Source organism: Bos grunniens, chromosome 13 (genome assembly GCF_055505025.1).
Source record: "Bos grunniens cultivar Pamir isolate PY7600 chromosome 13, Bosgru_T2T1.0, whole genome shotgun sequence".
NCBI classification, from domain to species: domain Eukaryota; kingdom Metazoa; phylum Chordata; class Mammalia; order Artiodactyla; family Bovidae; genus Bos; species Bos grunniens.
Window position 1 is genome coordinate 49692006 of NC_141177.1, and position 20032 is coordinate 49712037.

The 20032-nt window shown below is 39.2% G+C and overlaps 1 protein-coding gene and 1 non-coding gene across 11 annotated transcripts in view; both read left to right on the plus strand.

Moving 5' to 3' along the window:
• ZEB1 (zinc finger E-box binding homeobox 1) overlaps positions 1–20032 on the plus strand; it is a 196872-nt gene that overhangs the window by 133894 nt on the left and 42946 nt on the right. For all 10 annotated transcript variants that reach the window (XM_086334045.1, XM_086334048.1, XM_086334047.1 and 7 more), the window contains one exon: positions 9018–9218. Coding sequence is in view for 6 of the 10 variants with exons in the window: in XM_086334039.1 (XP_086190165.1) it covers positions 9018–9218 (201 nt within the window). In the remaining 4 variants the exon portion in view is untranslated. The remainder of the gene's footprint in view (positions 1–9017; positions 9219–20032) is intronic.
• On the plus strand, positions 13174–13299 carry LOC147360963 (small nucleolar RNA U109). The gene has a single exon (XR_015140116.1). It is a non-coding gene; the product is annotated as a small nucleolar RNA U109 (small nucleolar RNA).

The window sequence follows — 20032 nt, forward strand, 5'->3', positions numbered from 1 at the left end:
GGGATGTCTTCATTCACCCACATCCTTCCATGCTCGTTGAGTGTGCCAGCTCCCTGCTGGCTCTCCAGGCTTCTTTTTTTCCTATAGGTGTTATCTTCTGAGTAGTTATCAATAGTAGTAGAATTTTTTTTTTTGCTATGTCTTTTGCAGGTTATTGTTGATTTATTGGAAAGCTATTGATTTTTTCCTATTAAATTCATAATTAGTTATTTACCAAATTTGCTCATTGCTAATGATTTCTTAATTTTTCTTGCATTCTCCATAAAGAAGCATCTTCATATCACCTGACAATAATAATTTTGCTTTTTCTTTTCTATTATTTGTGCTTTTCTTTCATACTTTTAAAATATCAGCTTGTTCTTTTAGAATACTGCTAATTTCTAATGACATTAAACATCTTTATCTTAAAAATGCCTCCCAATACATAATTGTTTATCAGGATACTAACTTCATTTTTACTTTTTATGAAAAAGCATTTATCAACAAGGAAGAGGGAATATTTTCAGATGTGTTTCAGTTTCTATACAAGTCATATTGTCTCTCCTTTATTGTGTTAATGTAGTGAATTTCATATATTTCTTACTGTTGAGTAGTGCTTGCTTTATTCTTTTAATATAATCCTGGATTTAATATTTTATTTGGAATTTTTACATCAGTGATTACCATTAAGACTGATTTTATTGGGTGGAATGTAGGGAGGGGAAGAGTGTGGTCTTCCTCAGATTCTGCTGCTAAGTTGCTTCAGTGGTGTCCAACTCAGTGTGACCCCATAGACGGCAGCCCACCAGGCTCCCCCGTCCCTGGGATTCTCCAGGCAAGAACACTGGAGTGGGTTGCTATTTCCTTCTCCAATGCATGAACGTGAAAAGCGAAAGGGAAGTTGCTCAGTCATGTCTGACCCTCAGCGACCTCATGGACTGCAGCCCACCAGGCTCCTCCATCCATGGGATTTTCCAGGCAAGAGTACTGGAGTGGGGTGCTATCGCCTTCTCCATCCTCAGATTCTAGTTGACTGTTATTATGCTGGCCTCATAAAAAGAACTTGGACTCTTCATTTTCCTCTCCTTTGAAAAAGCAACAGAATTATCAGTCTTTTGAAGATCCTGAAGTTCACCTAGGAAAACATATGGCACTTTATGGTTAACTATTTGATATCTTCCCAAATGTATATTATGGTCTGTCTACCTTGGCTCTCTCTTCTATAATTTTATAAATTCTATCAAATAATAAATATAGCTATAATCATTTTCAGTTTCCAAGAAAGTTATTTCATCCATGTTTACAAATTTATTTGCTTAGATTTGTGCAAAATATTTATAAAGTTTGTCTCTTAAATTCCTCTTGTTTAGTTGGTAAGTCATGTTAGTTACTTCTCTGTTTGTATTTTAATATTGAATATTTGTGCCTCTCAATTTTTTTCTAGTGTTAAATGGGCTAGTGATTTGTCTATGTTATTAATTATTTAAAGATCTGGCTTTTGGATTGATTTATTGATTATATAGCTTTTCTACTTTTTAACTTAATAATTTCTATGTATGCATTTTAAATCCCTTCTTCACATTGACTTTTGTCATACTGCATGTATTACATAAGTAACAAGTCATATAAATTAAAAAGCATCCTTTTTATCAATGTAGAGTTTACCTGTGAAAGGAACTATTACTAATTGATAATTTAGCATGAATTCTTTTAGTCTATATACATTCCTCACCTGTTCCTGGGACTGAACTTAATCTGCTGAGAATTTTGCTGTTTAACAGTTTTGCCAACATTATAGTAAATTATACAAACATTGGCTAAACTAAGCTCCCTGAGTGAGTGGGAGTTTTGATAAAGCAGGAAAAGGGGAAGTTAACTTGGGAAGAGATACAGACAGAGGGACCCATAGAGAATAGGAGAAAGGCCCAAATAAGAACTAGAGAGGACCAAAGACAGATCCTCTGAATATGCAGTGATTTCTATGTAATGAGAGAGGGGAAAATAAGAACGGGGGTCCTGTGCGTGGGAGCAGCCCTCCCTCCGGCTGATGTGGCTCTCAGCTGTCCGTCTATTAATAGCTAGTATCTGGAGGCCCTGTAAACCACCAGCCCTTTTGCAGGGGTAAATTTCAGAATCACTGACTTTCGTTGAAATTATGTTTATCAAATTATTTTGAAAATGTCAAAAGAGTCTGTGATTATTGTTTATTGGGTACTCTTAAGAAAGATTGTACCTAGAGAGGAATTGAAATAAGTTACCTCCAAATTTGCTAAACCGTTAGTGTTAAGTAAAATCTCGCATGTTCAGTGTTTAGAGCACTCTACAATCACTATGATTTCTATTTTTAAAGGACTTAAAATTAGCTAATTACACTTTGTATATTATTTATTACATTTCTGTTAAGTCTCTCAGTCATCTCCAACTCTTTGTGACCTCCTGTACTGCAGCACACCAAGCTTCTCTGTCCGTGGGTTTCCCGGGCAAGGATACTAGAGAGGGTTGCCATTTCCTTCTCCAGTGTGTTTTCCCAACCCAAGGATTGAACCAGCATCTCCTGCTTGGCAGACAGATTGTTTGCCACTGAGCCACCTGGGAAGCCCATTTATTAGATTACTTGTATGTTATATTAAATATGCATACTCATCATAACTTTGTGCAGTAAAATACATCTAGATAGTAAGTTAACATTATCTATAAATTAGTTTAAAAGCCAGATTGACAAATATTGAATGTAGTATTTATGGACAGCACTCCTCTTTCCTGGAGTCATGCTGTTTGCACAAATTTTCTCTGACCTTAAAATTGTCAAATGACCTCTCCTTTCTATGTTGTGTGTTAATTGACAAGATTTTTTTATCTGATTATCATTGCAGCTTTGTCTTTATCTTCCTGAATTATCGGTAGAACTTAAATATACTGACTGACTTCTTCCTTGAGAAATAAATAAGTGTGGGCTCACATTCAGTTCAGCAAATAATTCTGTACCTACTCTGTGGAAGGGGAAGGCAGTGAGTGTGTCAGGGACTATGCTCAGGTCAAGAGGAGTATGAATACACGATGTGTTGGTATTTTCCTCACAGCGATGTTGGCAGTAATGGAAGTACTTGTGCAGCGTCTCCACCTTCCAGTCTGTTCCATAGCACTCCCGCCTGAATTGTGCTGCTCTCAACATAGTGCAGACACGTGTGAAATATGGCTTCATACGTGACTCAGTGTACTTGTTTTCTAGGTCTTTCTTAAATTATGACAGTAAGTTAGACTGATGTACGTAGAACAGTTTGCTAGAAGTGGTTTATTAGTTTTTAAGGACCAGTCTTGTGTCTTCTCCTAAGAGAAGTTTTCTTTTCTGCCATGCAGATGTGTGTGTTTGGGGATTGGTGAAGGAGTGGGATGTAGTTCACCATGATGTACTTCTCCTCTGGAAGGAAAAATGCCTTTGTACATCAGAAAATATGTCAAAACGTGGCCTTTGCCTGTGGCTTTAATCAACACATGCCACTGCTGTAACCTGACAGGAACCGAAGACCTGTGAGTCAGACCTGACCCACCCCACCTCCTCTTCCCACCCCGCCAGCCTCCCCTTTACATACAGGAAGGAACCTAATCTGCTATGCAGCATGATTATAAACAGTGTCTGGTGGGGCTTCTATTTATAAAGCCTTCAGATATCTTTCTCTTACCTTTGTGATGGAAGTTGGGATTGTATTGCTCAGCTCTTGAACCTCATTCATCTAATTTAGCTAATTCTTTTATTATAATTGTACATGACTTAAGAAATAGGTACATAGAGTTTAATGAGCACCTTTGATACAATACTACATGCTATCAAGTATTGAAAATAATATGTGCAAGTCTTGTAAAGGCTTATTAATTATAATGATGATATTACTTCATGGGATACTGTTGGTTATATTGAGATTCTAATGGTTAAAGTTTTTGAGTCATTTGAAAATGTTTTTAGTGGCAAATTGTTAAGTATGGAATTACAGGGCCCCATAATAGGCTAGACACAGAAATACAAGTTTAAAAATATTTATCACTAGTGCAGAAGTCTTCAGCCAGCAGGCTTTATACTTAGTAGTAAACGTATATGGGTTGTAGAATCAGGCAGACCAGGATCGGAGTCCAGCTATTCAACTTAGTAGCTACTTAACCTCAGAACCGTTACTCAGCTACTTTTTCCTTTTCTGTCTATAAAAGGAAGATGTAGTAGTACCTACTTCTTAGGAATTGTTGTAAAGGTTCAGTGAGATGCCACTGCTGCTGAGAGTAACAGCAGATACTTCTGTAGTCTTTACTGCTGATAAAATACTGTTCCAAGCACAATGCATTTCTCAGTCATTAGCTCCTCACAACCACATTGTGTGGGAAACACTGTTAAATCTGGCATTAATGCTAGCAAATGACACAAAAGAACCACCACCAAGAGTCAGCATATCCTTACCGCATTCTGGAATGCATTGAAAATTTTACCATTTTTATTGAAATTTAACTTTCACATTGTGTATATTTATATGATATAATTATATAATTTTATATATTTAAAGATTTTAAAACCTTTATATTTTCTTTCTTAAAATTTTATTATTTTGGTTAAAACTCAAAAGCGAGAGGTAATGATCACCTGTGATTGTTAAAAATGCTTCTCTTTAGAAAAACTGTATTTCATTACTTTTTGTTCGAAGGTTGCACGCAGCATAGGGATATGGGAATAGATGGGCAGACAGTTGAGATCACTGCACTCATTGTGTTCTACAGTTCATAAAGGTCCTGCATTACTCTCTCTGCGTTTCTGATGTGGGAGCTGCGTAGTTTGAAATTAGCTCTGTGGATCCACCAAAGGATAGATCCAGACACACAGGCTTGTGTGTTATCTGAGTTATGATAATTAATATAAGTGATTTTCACTACTTTCTCTCCACTAAGTGACTGTGAAGCAGAAGACAGTGAGAAGGCTTATTGGTCTTTTTTTCCATTTTCGTTAACAAAATATATTGCTTTTCTGGATTTTTCAAGTTTTATTCCACTTATTCAAAACACACTTGGGGGAAATTCACAAGGTAACAGTAAAATATATGCAGTCTCTGTGTTTTTGTTATGTGGCTTGTAGTCATCCAAACTACAAAGGCAGCTTCTCCTGGGGCACAGGGAGAAGTTTTGCTAGAACCCTAGAAAGTGACAGATATTCACAGAGAGGACTTCAGGCTACAGTTGATTCAGATGGAATGAAACAGCTCAGAGTAAAAAGAACTTACTGAAAACTATGAAGCATGCAAGTAAATATTTAAACCATAATGTGTGTGTGTGTGTGTGTGTATCTTAAAGACCAATTTTTGGAAAATTTTCAAGCCCCAAATACTCTTAACTGTACATGTAAATATACAATCTAGAGTTAACCAGACCACCTACGGCCAACAGAATTGATAATAATAAAGCTAAACTAGAGTATATTGTATTAAAAGGCAAGAATAGCATCACTGCAAACCCATGGCCACTGCAAGACACTGAAAGGGTACTAAAACCTCCTTTTAGAAATTATTAGGAATTTCAGCTATCTATGAATGTCCTCCTGGGTGTTCTTTGGAAGGACTGATGCTGAAGCTGAAACTCCAGTACTTTGGCCACCTCATGCGAAAAGTTAATTCATTGGAAAAGACTCCGATGCTGGGAAGGATTGGGGGCAGGAGGAGAAGGGGATGACAGAGGCTGGATGGCATCACCGACTTGATGGACTTGAGTTTGAGTGAAGGTGGTGGTGATGGACAGGGAGGCCTGGAGTGCTGCAATTCATGGGATCACAAAGAGTCGGACATGACTGAGCAACTGAACTGAACTGAACTGATGAATGTCCAAGCACAGTGAGAGCTTTGCACTGAACCAGACCTTCCGTGGCAGCCAGGTCTAGTGGACTAAAGAATCAGTTAATCCTCAGGAGACATTAGCTGTGTTCAGATTTTAGTTTGGGGTATATCAATGCCTTTATATACCGTCTCAACTTTAAATGACTTCAGTAAGGCTTTCAGTAGGCTACTAATAAGGAGCCCTGGAAAGTAAAAACAAGACTAATAGCGTTTTGCATCATTTGTCAGTAAGATCTTTCATTCAAGCGCACACACACCCACACATTTCCCTGGTGCCCATTGGTAAAGAACCTGCCTGACAATGCAGGGAACATGGGTTTGATCCCTGATCCAGGAAGATCCCACATGCTTCAGGGCAACTGAGCCCATGAACCACAACTTCTGAAGCTCTAGCCCCCAGGATCTGCAACTACTGAGCCCATGTGCCACCACTCCTGAAGCCCACGTGCCCTAGAGACCATACTCCACAACAAGAGAAGTCCCAACAATGAGAAGCACTTGTACCACAACCAGAGTGTGGTCCCCACTCCCTGCAGCTGGAGAAAGCCCATGCACAGCAAAAAAGACCCAGCACAGCCAAAAATAAGTAAAATTAGAAACACACACATTTGTATCTTACTCTCAGTTAAATGCTTACTCTCATTGGGAAACGCTTTTCCAGCTGTAGACTGTTCTTTGAGAATCACACTCTTTACCTGTCACATAGGTTCACAATTTACTTTATTCGTGATGTGACTAGAGTAGAAGGAATTCCTGTGTTTTAATAGCTACTTAAATGTAACTTTTCCTTGGATTCAGCAATTCCACCCCTACCAGTGTATCTGACAAATGTATTTAAGGAATGTCCAAAGATGTACTTATAAGAAAATTTATTACTACATTGTTTACAATGCTTAAACACTAGAAAAAAACTAAATTTTGTCTACAGATGATTGGTTAGATTATGTCTGTACAGTGAAATGCTATGTAGCCATCCAGAGGAAAGTGATAAAGCTCAATAGATCCCCACATAGAAAAGTTTCCAGGATATGTTATTACGTGGCCCAAAAACTACATGGCAAAACAGTATAATGTGACCCCATATGTGTTTAGATATCCATGCATACATTTATATATATAGGGTTTATATTAAATAAGAGAGTATAAGGTGAGGTCTGTTACTATTAAATAGTATAAAGTATATAAAATGGGTGGTACCAGGTGGTACTAGTGGTAAAGAATCCACCTGCTAATGTAGGACACAAGAGACGACGGTTCGATCCCTGGGTCAGGAAGATCCCTTGGAGGAGGACACGGCAACCCACTCTAATATTCTTACCTGGTGAATCCCGTGGACAGAATCTCTGCCAGAGGAGCCTGGCAGCCTGCAGTCTGTAGCATTGCAAGTGACTTAGAAGCAGCAGCAGCATCATATAAAATACTTAGTATCATGTCTGTGTGTGTAGTAGTCACTCAGTCGAGCCCAACTCTTTGCGACCCCATGGACTGCAGCCCACCAGGCTCCTCCGTCCACGGGATTCTCCAGGCAAGGATACTGGAGTGGGCTGCCATTTCCTTCTCCAAGTACCATGTCCACCTAGTGCATAAACTAATTAATAAACCTTGCTGTATTGTTACCTTGAAAGAATGGGTGAGGAAGGAGAAATTGGAGGAGGGGCTTTTACTAATTTTACATGTTTTGTGTTGTGCGAATTTTTTACAGTGACATTATTACTTTTAAATTAAAACTAGAGAGAAAACTATTTGCTCTGGGGAACGATCTGGGAAAATGTATTTATTCCAAAATATTAAAGACACAAGACTTGATATTTTTCCTCAGATATGGAAGAGTTCCTAATGTGAGTAGAAGGGTACCTCTGGCACTGTTTTGGACAGAGGGGTCTTCCTCAGGTCTGTCAGAGCAGTTTTGTAGACTTTTGGTTATTAGTTCCTGCCTTGACATACACGTCCCTACTTTTAGATTGTGTTTCTTCTTTTGTGTTCTTGCGTGTGTGTGTGTCTGTGTGTGTTTACATGCATGTCATTTAAGCATTTGGGTGATTATCTTCTTTCAAGAATGATTGGAAATGTTAAGGGAAAAATGGAAAGAATAACTGAAAGTGATTATTGTTTGGCTACACGAACAAAGCTTATTTTGTCCCCTTAAATTTTAGCAAGTAAGAATCACCCTGCAGATCGTTGAAAAGAGCTATTCCAGTGATCATATCCAATGAAGTTCTAAATAATTAATCCAATTAGAGTGACTATTACAAGGACTCTGGAGGAAAAAATATTGACTGGACTATATTATTTGTTTTGGTTCTGTGAGCTGAATTATTCATTCAGAATAATTATCTTTATAACGCTGGTGTTAAACTTTACTGAAGTTCATTGAAAAGGTAGAAAGGATGCCCATTGGAAAACTGAACATTAGGTTTCTTTTTTCAGAATGACTCACATATAAACATTACTTACATATAAATGTCACTTAAATCATGTCTGCATTATGTGGAAATTTGGTAATATTGGGCGATTCTTTCTAAAGTTGGTATGGGATTAATGAAAATGCCTGGACCTAATTGACAACTTGAGAATACTGTTAAACTTGATGTTGCACTGCTGTTTTATTAGGGAAGATGAACTCTTCTCTTAAATGGTAGTACTTGAAAGATTTGAAGCTCTCATTCCGTATAAGCAGTATCATATAACATAAACTTGCTATACTGGAGAAGATGTTTGATGGAATGTTTAAGAACACAGAATATGGAGCCAGATTCCTGGGGTTCAAATCCCTGCCCTGCCACTTCCTAGATGGACAAGTGACCTTCCCTGTGTCTTGGTTCCCACTTCTGTAAAATAGGGCTATAAGCAGTAGGCAGTAGATAGGTCCTCTGTTCGTACGGTTGCTAAAATGTTGCTGTAAGAATCAAATGAGTTACTCTTTATAAAACACCTGTACATACAATTAAGTGTTCACTAAGCATGGCTACTATTATTTGCCTTTTTTGTGTATCTAGTGAGTGCTGTATGTATGCATGTTATCAAATACATTAGTTGTTTACATTTTACAGTCTAAAATAAACTATTATTGAGTGACAATCTATTTTAAGCACTTCTTAAAATTTATTTTTACTAAGGTGTAAAAACTGGTTTTTATACTAGTTGGTTTTGATTGATTGTTTCTTGTTTGTATTACAGTTACAAATTATAATACTGTGGTAGAAACAAACTCAGATTCAGACGATGAAGACAAACTCCACATTGTGGAAGAAGAAAGCATCACAGATGCAGCCGACTGTGAAGGCGGCGTGCCAGACGATGACCTGCCCTCAGACCAGACAGTGTTGCCCGGGAGCAGCGCGAGAGAAGGGAGCGCAAAGAGCTGCTGGGAGGACGATGGTGAGTTCAGCTTTTCTTGGAATATTCTATTCTCTGGGTTCTTTTTAAAAAGTGTATTAATGGAAATGATAAACTAGATGATAAGTTTGAAATGAATTACAGTTTATCTTGTTAATCCAGTGGTTCCCAACCTTTTGGGCACCAGGGACCGGTTTCATGGAAGACATTTTTCCATGGACCAGTGTGTGTTGGGGGGCGGGTGTTTCTGGAGGATTCTCCTAAGGAGTGCGCAACCTAGATCCTCGCATGCACAATTCGCAGTAGGGTTCACACTCCTTAGAGAATCTAATGCCTCTGCTGATCTGACAGGAGGCGGAGGTCAGGAGGTGGAACTCAGGTGGTAACACAAGTGATGAGGATGGCTGTAAATACAGATGAAGCTTCACTCTTTGCCTGCCGCTTACCTCCTCCTGTGCGGCCTGGTTCCTAAAAGGACCAGCTCCTTCTACTTACCAAAAAGTAATTTCTGAAGTAGAATAATAGTTATTTCAACCATACTTGCATTTAGTATATTGATCTATATAATATATTGAATTTTGTTAGTTTTTTATAAGCAGAATCAAGCTTTTCATACACTATCGATATAGTTAAACCTATCTAATTTCATATCATTACCTCAAATGAAGAATCTGTTTAGAAACCAACAAATTATATTTTTGTATTTTTGTTGTTGTTGTTCAGTCACTAAATCATGTCACACTTTGCGACCCCATGGACTTGCAGCTTGCCAGGCTTCCCTGTCCTTCACCGTCTCCCAGAGTTTGCCCAAACTCGTGTCCTTTGAGCTGGTGTTGCCATCTAACCATCTCGTCCTCTGTCATCCCCTTCTCCTGCCTTCAATCTTTCCCAGCATCAGAGTCTTTTCCAATGAGTTGGCTCTTTGCATCAGGTGGCGAAAATATTGGAGCGTCATCATCAGTCCTTCCAGTGAATATTCAGGGTTGATTTCCTTTAGGATTAACTCGTTTGATCTCCTTGCTATTCAAGGGACTCTCAAGAGTCTTCTCCAGCACCACAGTTCAAAAGCATCAATTTTTCGGTGCTCAGCCTTCTTTATGGTCCAACTCACATCTGTGTATGACTACTGGAAAAACCATAGCTTTGACTATCTGGACGTTTGTTGGCAAAGTGATGTCTCTGCTTTTTAATACACTGTCTAGATTTTGTCACAGCTTGTCTTCCAAGAAACAAGCATTTTTTTAAACTTCATGGCTGCAGTCACCATCCACAGTGATTTTGGAGCCCAAGAAAATAGTCTGTCACCGTTTCTGTTTTTTTTCCCATCTTTTGCCATAAAGTGACGGGACTAGATGCCATGATCTTAGTTTTTTAATGTGGAGTTTTAAGCCAGCTTTTTTACTCTCCTCTTTCACCTTCATCAAGAGGCTCTTTAATTCCTCTTCATTTTCTGCCATCCATGTCTTCAAAAGTAAATATCATATGAGATCATGCCTCCTAGGAATAATATAAAAAATGGATATGAGGCCAGTTATATGACTTTTCTTTTACTGAACCCATCCTGAGTGCTAGAGATCAGTGTTCTTTATTTTTACTTTTATTCTTTAGTGCAGATACACACAGTACCTTTATATAATCTAGTCTAGAACACATTCTCCAGAAGGAAGTTAAACATCTCTGACCTGTAGTTTCAAAAGGAACAATATGCAAACAGAATGACTTTGTCCACCTCTCCTAATCTCCACTGTCCCTCAAAGATCATGAGTAGTGATCAGGTCAGTGATTTATTTTCAAAGATTTTTTGTATTTTCTGAAAATAATTTTGTATGAGCCAGGAAACCCAAGTGTTTTTGTACTGTGATCTCTCTATCCTGAGTTTTGAGTTTCTTTTGCTTCTTGAACTTCATACTTTCTGGAAGAGAAGATCACAACTAATTCTCGTGTTCCTAGTTGCCTGTGGGATTTGAATCCAGACTATGCCACGTAGCAGACCAGAGCCCATGCAGCCCAACTTGACTGCACCCTCCTAGACTTGATTTGAGAGCTTCAGTTCTTCTTCAGTTTTTATCTTCCTGACATTTGGACCTTACATTGTCTAAACTCCTGTATTCAGTCTGGGTTAGGTGATATTTCTCCTGCTTTTTGTAAATATACTTTTGAAATCAGAGCAACCTGGAAGCTCCTTCTGAGTGACACTTTTCTTTTTTTTTATTTTCTTAAACTTTTCTTATGTAAAATATGAGTAGAGATTAAGGAGTTTTCTGGGCTGGCCCATGTATAAGGCATCTGGGAAGCAGTAAAATAAGATAGTAACTTAATCCTTTATCAACTCTTTTTTAAAAAACTGTGAAGACCTCTGCTTCTAGGGAGATGAAATACATATTTTTCCATGTCTCTCGTGCTAAGTACAGCCAGACCCTCTGGATATTACATGTAGACAAACCCAAGAAGACTCTGGAAGGGGGAGAGAAGACAGGCAGATTTCCTAGGACCCAAGGAACAACACAGTCAGTAATGAGTCCCTTGGGGATCAGAACCTCAACACTTGGTAAGAAGAAGGCTGTGCACACCAACTGCTCTAGTCCAGCCACAGGAAGAGTGCAGCCCTGCAACCCATGCCCACCAGTGGGGATCCCAGCCTTTGGCATCCACTGAGCAGAGCACACACACACCCTGCCGTGGTGATGTCAGAGACCAAGTAGGGAGATGGGGCTTTGCTCCCCCCTCAGCAGCAGTGACAACGGACACGCCCTGGAAACCACGCGGAAACCTGGCCTTCCATTCCCCCTCCCCACAGTGGTGGTAGGCGTCCTGCCCTCTCCTGCTGGGAAGCCTGGTGAGGACTCAAGGCTCCCACCCTGCACCACCCGTGATGTCAGTGGAAGCCACACGGGGCAGTGATAAGGCACCCTCGCCCCTCAGCCAGAGTGGAATCGGAAGAGCCTGGTGGGGGCCTAGATCCCACCCATTCAGCCATAAAGAGCAGGCCCTCTCCCCAGGCTGGAATAGAGGCTGAAGGAGGAGCCCAGACCTGCCCGCCATAGCCTGGAATGAGACGCTGAACACCTTCCCACAGGAGATCCAGGGTCTCTGTCTGCCAACAGAATAACTGAATGTCCCAGTGAAAGTGAAGTTGCTCAGTCGTGTCCGACTCTTTGTGACCCCATGGACTATAGCCTGCCAGGCTCCTCAGTCCGTGGAATTTTCCAGGCAAGAGTACTGGAGTGGATTGCCATTTCCTTCTCCAGGGGATCTTCCCAACCCAGGGATTGAACCCAGGTCTCCTGTATTGCAGGCAAATGCTTTACTGTCTGAGCCACCACGGAAGCCCCAAGTGTCATTCAAAACTCACTCATTGGAAAATTTCAACTGAAGTAGAAAAGACAGTCAACAAACACCAGCACTGAGGCGACAGAGATGCTAGAATTACCTGACACTGAGTGTCATGATAAAAGCGCTTCAGCTCCCAATCGTGAGCATGCTTCAAATGAAAAGACACAGTCTTCACAAAGAAATGGAAAGTTTCGAACTGAAACATACAGAGCCTCAGCGCACAGACTCCATAGCCATGTGGGAGGACACAGGAGGAATCAGTGATGTGGCAGTGGGACTGGAGCCTGTGTGAGCCCGTGTGAACAACAGAGCCAGACTGCAGAATGGAGCTGAGCCTGAGCCACTCCTCTGGGTGCCATGTGCCTGTCATCAAAATTCCAGGAGAACAAGATGAGCCTGAAAACTTATTCCAAGAAATAATGGCTGAAATTTTCCCAAATGCAGCAAAAAGACAGGATCCTGCATCCCAAACAGGATAAATCCAAGGAGACCCAGGTCACGGTGCATCATAAGCAAACTAAAGCCAAAGAAAGAATCCTGAAAGCAGAGAAGGGAGGTACATATACCTTTAGGGGGAAACAGTTTAAGTGCCAAAAATTTCTCATAGGAAATCACGGAGCCAGCCGGAAACAGGAGACCTCAAATGCTAAAGAAAAGAATTGTCTTGCACGTGGAAGTGTCTTCTCCTCATTCCTGTGGAAGCGGGAATACATGCTACATTAAAAAAGGAGTTCTCAGGGCTGCCAGCCTTACAGTAGAAGTTGAGTAGTAGTATATTTCTCCTGCATTAAAAAAAAAAAATGTCAGCCCTGGGATTCTGTCTCCTGAGAAGAGATCTTTCAAAGATGAAGAAGAAATCAAATGAATACGGAGGGGGTTTGTCCCCAGCACACCTTCCCTAAACGAATGTCTGAAAGCAGCCTCTCAATAAAAAGGAAATGACAGAAAAGAAATCTTGGGCCATCAGGAAGGAAGAAAGCACAATGATGAGAGTGAACATATGGCCACATGCATATCCTTTTTTTCCCAGATTTTCTCAATTATGTGTGATGACAAAGTGGAAAACATGAGTAGGGGTCGATAAAATGAATGAAATGGAGCAAACGTCAATACTTTCTAATTTGTATTGTGTATAAGCTCCCTCAAGTTGTATTTGACCAAATCTTGTGATAAATTTGCTACCCAAGTCATAGGGGATTAAGAGTTGCACATTAATTCCTACCTGAACATAACTGTTGGTTCATTTGAGCCACAGTTGTTCAGTGTGCATTGTTTAGAGAACATGCTACGAAGATAGTGAAAACTAGTTAAAACTGCTCTGAAAAATAAGCCCTCAATTTGAAGATACATTGATTTCATAAACAAACTACATAAAGTTCTAGTTCTGGGCTTTACCTCACCTAGTTAAGTAAGTACATAAGGTTTATGTGTGTCACACTGTGTTCAGAACAGTCTTGCCTGACCAGTGGAACAAGCCAGTAAACGTAAAACCGTTCCTCTGGTAAACAGTGGGAGTTTAAAATTTCATCTGCAAAAAGATGCACAGCCGATTTGCAGCCCTGCCCCAGGGATGCAAGGCAGCCCAGACTTTTTGCTGGACTATTGGTTCAGAATCCTCTGTAAATCAATTTAACTTCATGAATACCAAGGTTAGTAACTTTTAAGGGTTCATTCAGTCGGTTACAATTAACCAGCCTTTAATCATGCATTCCACTGAAATTTTATGTAATGAAGCCTCAGATCCAGAGCACTTCTACCCTTGAATCGTTTTATGACTCTTCAGGATGGTCCTTGTGGCTGAATTTGAAAAATTATCTGTCACATTGGACCTGGTTGACCAAACCAGCCTGCTCCTGGAGCAGAAACAGAGCACTTGAGTTGTGACCAGAGGAGCAGGCACCCAGGGGCAGATGGCCCCCTGCCTGGTCCCCTTAGCTTCTGTTCTTTTGGGAGACCTGGCTCCACTGCTGCTCCGTGTTCTTTACTTTTTGGTGCATCCTATTAATCGACCACTACCCAAGGTAAAACAAACAAAAAACCAAAGAAGGAAAGCTACAGGAGCCACACTGTCTATGCCAGTTGGTTTCCTTAAAGACTAAAAAAAGGGGAACGGTAAAGAAAGCAGGCAATGACATTCAGCTGTGGCAGAGATCAGCACATGAAACTGGTACAGATTTGCAACCAGAGTACAAATCGTCAGTCTTAAGTGTACTGGGAAAATATGCTACCAAAATGTTAATTATGCCATAAATGCCTTTTAAAATCTTACCTGTGAATGAAGTCTCAAGTTAGGATCAAGTTCTTAGAAGGATTAAAGAGAAGTAATATTTTCATTATAAAACTAAATAAACTAAGACATGTTCACATCTAAGGATGAGATTTCTAGATTCATTAAGTCCTGTTGTCTTAAAAGACTTATAAACTTCACTTTTTTTTTGGTAGGAAATATAGTGTAACTTGGCAGTGTTCCAGCACATCATACTTATCTGACAAGAGCTTGTGGTTCAGCCAGAAGCTCTCATGCTTGTGTCAGTTAAACGTTTTTAAATATGTGTGCTCTTTCAGGACACCTGTTCATAGACCTTTTATTCTTTTAGCTTTTAAAAATTACATGAAACTAATCCAATGGTATACAATATCATTTAATAGACTGGCTATTTCTTAATGCCTTAAAATGATCCCAAGTAAGAGTGATTTAACCGTTTTTTGGACTTGAAAACTTTTGACCTCTATAGAAATGCACATGTTGACAAAAATGCCAAGTCAATGAAAACTTCTTTAAGGTAAAAACATATAAAAGTCTGATCTTACAGTTATAGCAATAAAGCTTTTTTGAATATAAGTTATAATAAAATGGCGGCTTAGACAGTAAAGAATCCACCTGCAATGCAGGAGACCCAGGTTTGATCCCCGGGTCAGGAAGATCTCCTGGAGAAGGGAATGGCAACCCACTTCAGTGTTCTTGCCTGGAGAATTCCATGAACAGGGGAGCCTGGTGGACCACAGTCCATGTGGTCGCAAAGAGTTGGACACAATTAAGCAACTAACACTATAATAAAATACAGTAAACAATCTATGCAAAGAATGCCTCCGTCACTAAATAACTCAGTATTGAACCAAATTATCCTTGTCTCAAGATTTAGCCTGACCTACCCTTTGGAACCTTTTTCAACCAAAGGTGGTGTGTGATGTGGAAAAGCTCACCATGCGGCTTCTTGTCTTCTTTGTACTGCTGTGTCCCCTGAGCGTCACTTTTGCATCTATAAGATGAAAAAACTGGGCCGAATGACCGCAGAGGTCTTATTTTAGCTCTGCTCATAACGGGATCCAACTCCATTTGCACTAAATGTGCAGCACTAACATTTGAGTGACTCTAAACGCCTAAGCATTATGAGGTGGCCCAGGGGGAGGAGTCTGGGCTCTACCTACAGTGGGAACCTCAGCTGTGCCCACTGCCCTCCTGAAAAATCCCAGCCAATCAGACGTGTGCCTGGATGGAGAGCAGTGTGTACAGCTCCTGTGTAGTCAGCTCTACAGCTCATGTTCCAAGTATTGATTTCCAAGTTACTTAGGTTCTTGTCTTCCCCACCCCCTTCAGTGTGTCATGTAATTCATTTGTAATACAGCTAGGTTCCCTTGCTAATGTCTGTATTTCATTTTGTATTCTGTCTGCTGGGTGATTTATTTGGGGGAGGAGGTGGATTGTTCTGTCTGTAAAGGTTCAGAAAGACACACTCAGACAAGTGTCACACACCCATTCCTGTCCCCGTTTTCCCTAATAAAAATGCTACTCACAGAAGACTCCATAATTTTGAAACTACTTTATGTGTATAGTATACTCTGAAATTGAACAAATAAGTAAATATGTTGAGGATAAGGAGACCCAGGTTTCTCACTGTCAGCAGTGAGAAAGGGGAAGAAAGGAGGCTGGGATAAACCCTGTGGTGTCTGATTGGAATCAGAGGTATTCGTGTGACCTCGTGGTTCTTAATGTCTATGAAGACAAATAAAAAAGTACACACGCCTACGTGCAGCTGTTAGTGCGCATACGTGTCTCCCAGCTCTGTCTGCTGAGAAAGCAGGGCGGCAGTGACAGACAGTAGCAGTAAGCATATCCAGTGCCCAGATCTGGGGAACGACTGTGGCAAGGCTCCTTGCAGAAATGACTGATTCTGGAACCAAGGGAGAGTAAATGTAAGATAAGCCTGGAACATGAGTAAAAAAGGGCTAAAAAAAATTTATGAAGGCATATCAAGAGACACAAGAGCTAACTTAAAGGACTCCCCATGGCCAAATCTAGAACAATTTTGGCAGCAAAATAAATGGTAGTATTGGATTATAATCTATGAAGTGAAATAAATATCAATGCATCCATATGGATATAAATACTTAAATACATGGAGGAGAAGGGAAAGCTCTTCCTTATAGTATAATTCTAGTTGTAAATTAAGAAATAATCAGGAGAGTGGAAAATCACCATTAGGCAAACACCTTGGTAATTGTTGTGGGCAAGAGCCGTCAATGGGTGCTAAAGTTAGTGGGTGCCGGTAACATGAGAAAAAAGATACGTGCATAATCTCAAAGTATTTTCCCACCAGATAATTATAAAGAAAGGCATAATAACTGGTGTAAAGAAACCTGACAGAATCTTAACCAGGTGATGAAGGTTAATGCCACTTGCATCAGGTCATGCTGACACCATGCCTTGACATTATAAATAGTGCTTCAGTGAACATAGGAGTACAGATATTTCTTGAGGTAGTAGTTTCTTTTCCTTCAGATACATACTCAGAATTTCTGGATCACATGGTAGTTCTGTTTTTAATTTTCTTGGGGCACCTCCATACTATTTTTCCTAGTAGCTGCCCCAGGTTACATTCCAAACAGTGCACCAGGGGTTCCCTTTTCTCCACATCACCAACACCTTGTCTTTTTGATGACAACCATTCTAACAGGTGTGAAGTGGCATCTCATTATGGTTTTGATTTGCATTTCCCTGATGAGAAGTGATTTTGAACACCTTCTCATGTGTATTTCTTTGCCATTTGTATGTCTTCTGGAAAAAAAAAAAAAAAAAAAACAGTCTACTCAGGTCCTTTGTGTGTGTGCTCAGTCACTAAGTCATGTCTGACTCTCTGCGACCCCATGAACTGTAGCCTTCCAGGCTCTTCTGTCCATGGGATTTCCAAGGCAAGAATACTGAAGTGGGTTGCCATCTCCTCCTCAGGGAATCTTCCTGACCGAGGGATCAAACCCACGTCTCCCACACTGGCAGGTGGATTCTTTACCACTGAGCCACCAGGGAAGCTCATTCAGGTCCTTTGCCCATTTTAAAATCATTACTTGCTTTTTTACTATCAAGTTGTAGAAGTTCCCTATGCATGTTGAATATTAACCCCTTTTCACTTGTATGCTTTGCAGATGCTTTCTTCTGCCACACAGTTTGCCTTTTCATTTTGTTGATCATTTCTTTTGCTGTGCAGAAGCTTTTTCAATTTGATGTATGCCTTTATTTATTTTTTTACTTGTGCTTTGGTGTCATATCTAGAAAATCACTGCCACGATCAATGTCAGGGAGTTTTTTCCCGTGTCTTCTTCCAGGATTTTTATGGTTTCATGCCTCACATTGAAGTCTTTAACCTGTTTCAAGTTAATGTTTGATAGTGATACGAGATAGGAGTCTAGCTTCATTCTTCTACATGTGACTGTCCAGTTTTTCCAACACCGTCGATTGAAGAGACCACCTTTTGCCTATTGAGCTTTCTTGGCTCCCTTGTCAAGTATTAGTTGACTTCAGTAATTACATGGGTTTATTTCCGGGCCTTTGATTCTTTTCCATTAGTCTATGTGTTTTCAATGCCAGTACCACATGTTTTTATTACTATAGTTTCATAGTACAGTTTGAAATCAGGAAGTGTGATACCTCCAGCTTTGTTCTTATTACTCAAGATTGTTTTGGCTAGTCAGGATCTTTTGTAATTTCACATAAATTTTAGCATTTATCATTTATTTTCTGTTTCTGTAAAAAATGCTATTGGAATTTAGATGGGGATTGCATTGAATCTACAAATAGCTCTGGGTAGTATGGATATTTAACAGTATTAATTCTTCTAGTTCATGAACACAAGATATCTTTCCACTTATTTGTGTTTTCAATTTCTTTCATCAGTGTTTTACAGCTTTTTAATGAAATTGTGTTTTAATTTATTTTTTAATTGCAGGAAAATTGCCTCACAGCATTTAGTGCTTTTATTTCCTTGGTTAAATTTATTCATAAGTATTTTGTTAGTTTTGATGCTATTGTAAATAAGATTTCATCTATTTATTTATTTCTATTTCATATGGTTTCACTATATAGAAATGCAACTGATTTTGAATGTTGTTTTTTTTTAATCTGTATAGGTATTCTTTGATTTCTTACATTAGCATTTTATAGTTTCAAAATGCAGATCATTAACATGTTTTGAGAGACTTAAACCTCTTTCTTTCATTTTTGAAGGGAAAAACTATTGTGAATATTTTATTTTTAAGTTTCCATTTGTTCATTCTCATTAGGGTTACATGATTGGGCAATATGATTGATTTTTGTTTGTTGCCCTTGTATCCTGCAGACTTGCTAGTTCTAAACAGTCTTTGGAGATTCTTAAGATTTCTATGTAGACAGTCTTCTTTTCAAATTGGGGTAGTTTTTCTTCCTTTCTAGTCTGTATACCATTTATTTCTTTTTATTAGAAAATGCCAGGAGTGGTGAGAGTGGACATTTTCCCAATCTTAGAGGGAAAGTATGTGGTCTTTTGCTTTAAAGTATAATGTTAACTGTGGATTTATTGTAGATGTTCTTTATGAAACTATTCTCATTTCTAGTTTGTTGAGAGTTTTCATCATGAATAGATGTCAGATTTTTTCAATGCGTTTTCTGTGTCAGTTGATATGATCATGTGGTTTTGCTTCTTCAGCCTGTTAACACAGTGAAATGCATTAATGGACTTTCCAATATTGAACTAGCTTTAGATTATCTGGAAAGCCCCTCTGAGTCATTGTGTTTTCATATATCGCTGAATATGACTTGGTAATTTTTTGTTGAAGAGTTTTGTGCCAGTGTTCATGAGAGATACTGGTCTATAGGTTGGTTGGTTTGTTTTTTGTAATATTGTAACATGGTTTTGGTATCAAGGTAATATGGGCCTCATAAAATTAATAGGAAAGTCTTCCTTTCTCTTCTGTTTTCTTAAAATATTATTTAAATTTAATGCTGTTTAGTAAATGTCTGGTAAAACTTAAAGTGGAAACCATGTGGACCTAGAATTTCTATTACTTGGGGGAGAAGATTTTAAACTACAAATTAAATTTTTAAAACAATTATAGGAATATTCAGATTAGCCATTTGGTCTTGGATGACTTGCAGTAGTTTCTAGTTTTTGAGGATATAGTCCATTTAAAAGTTTTCAAATTCATGTCTGTTAAGAGATGTTAACCTTACCAGACTGCTTTAAGGAAAATAGCTCACAATTACATAGCACTTA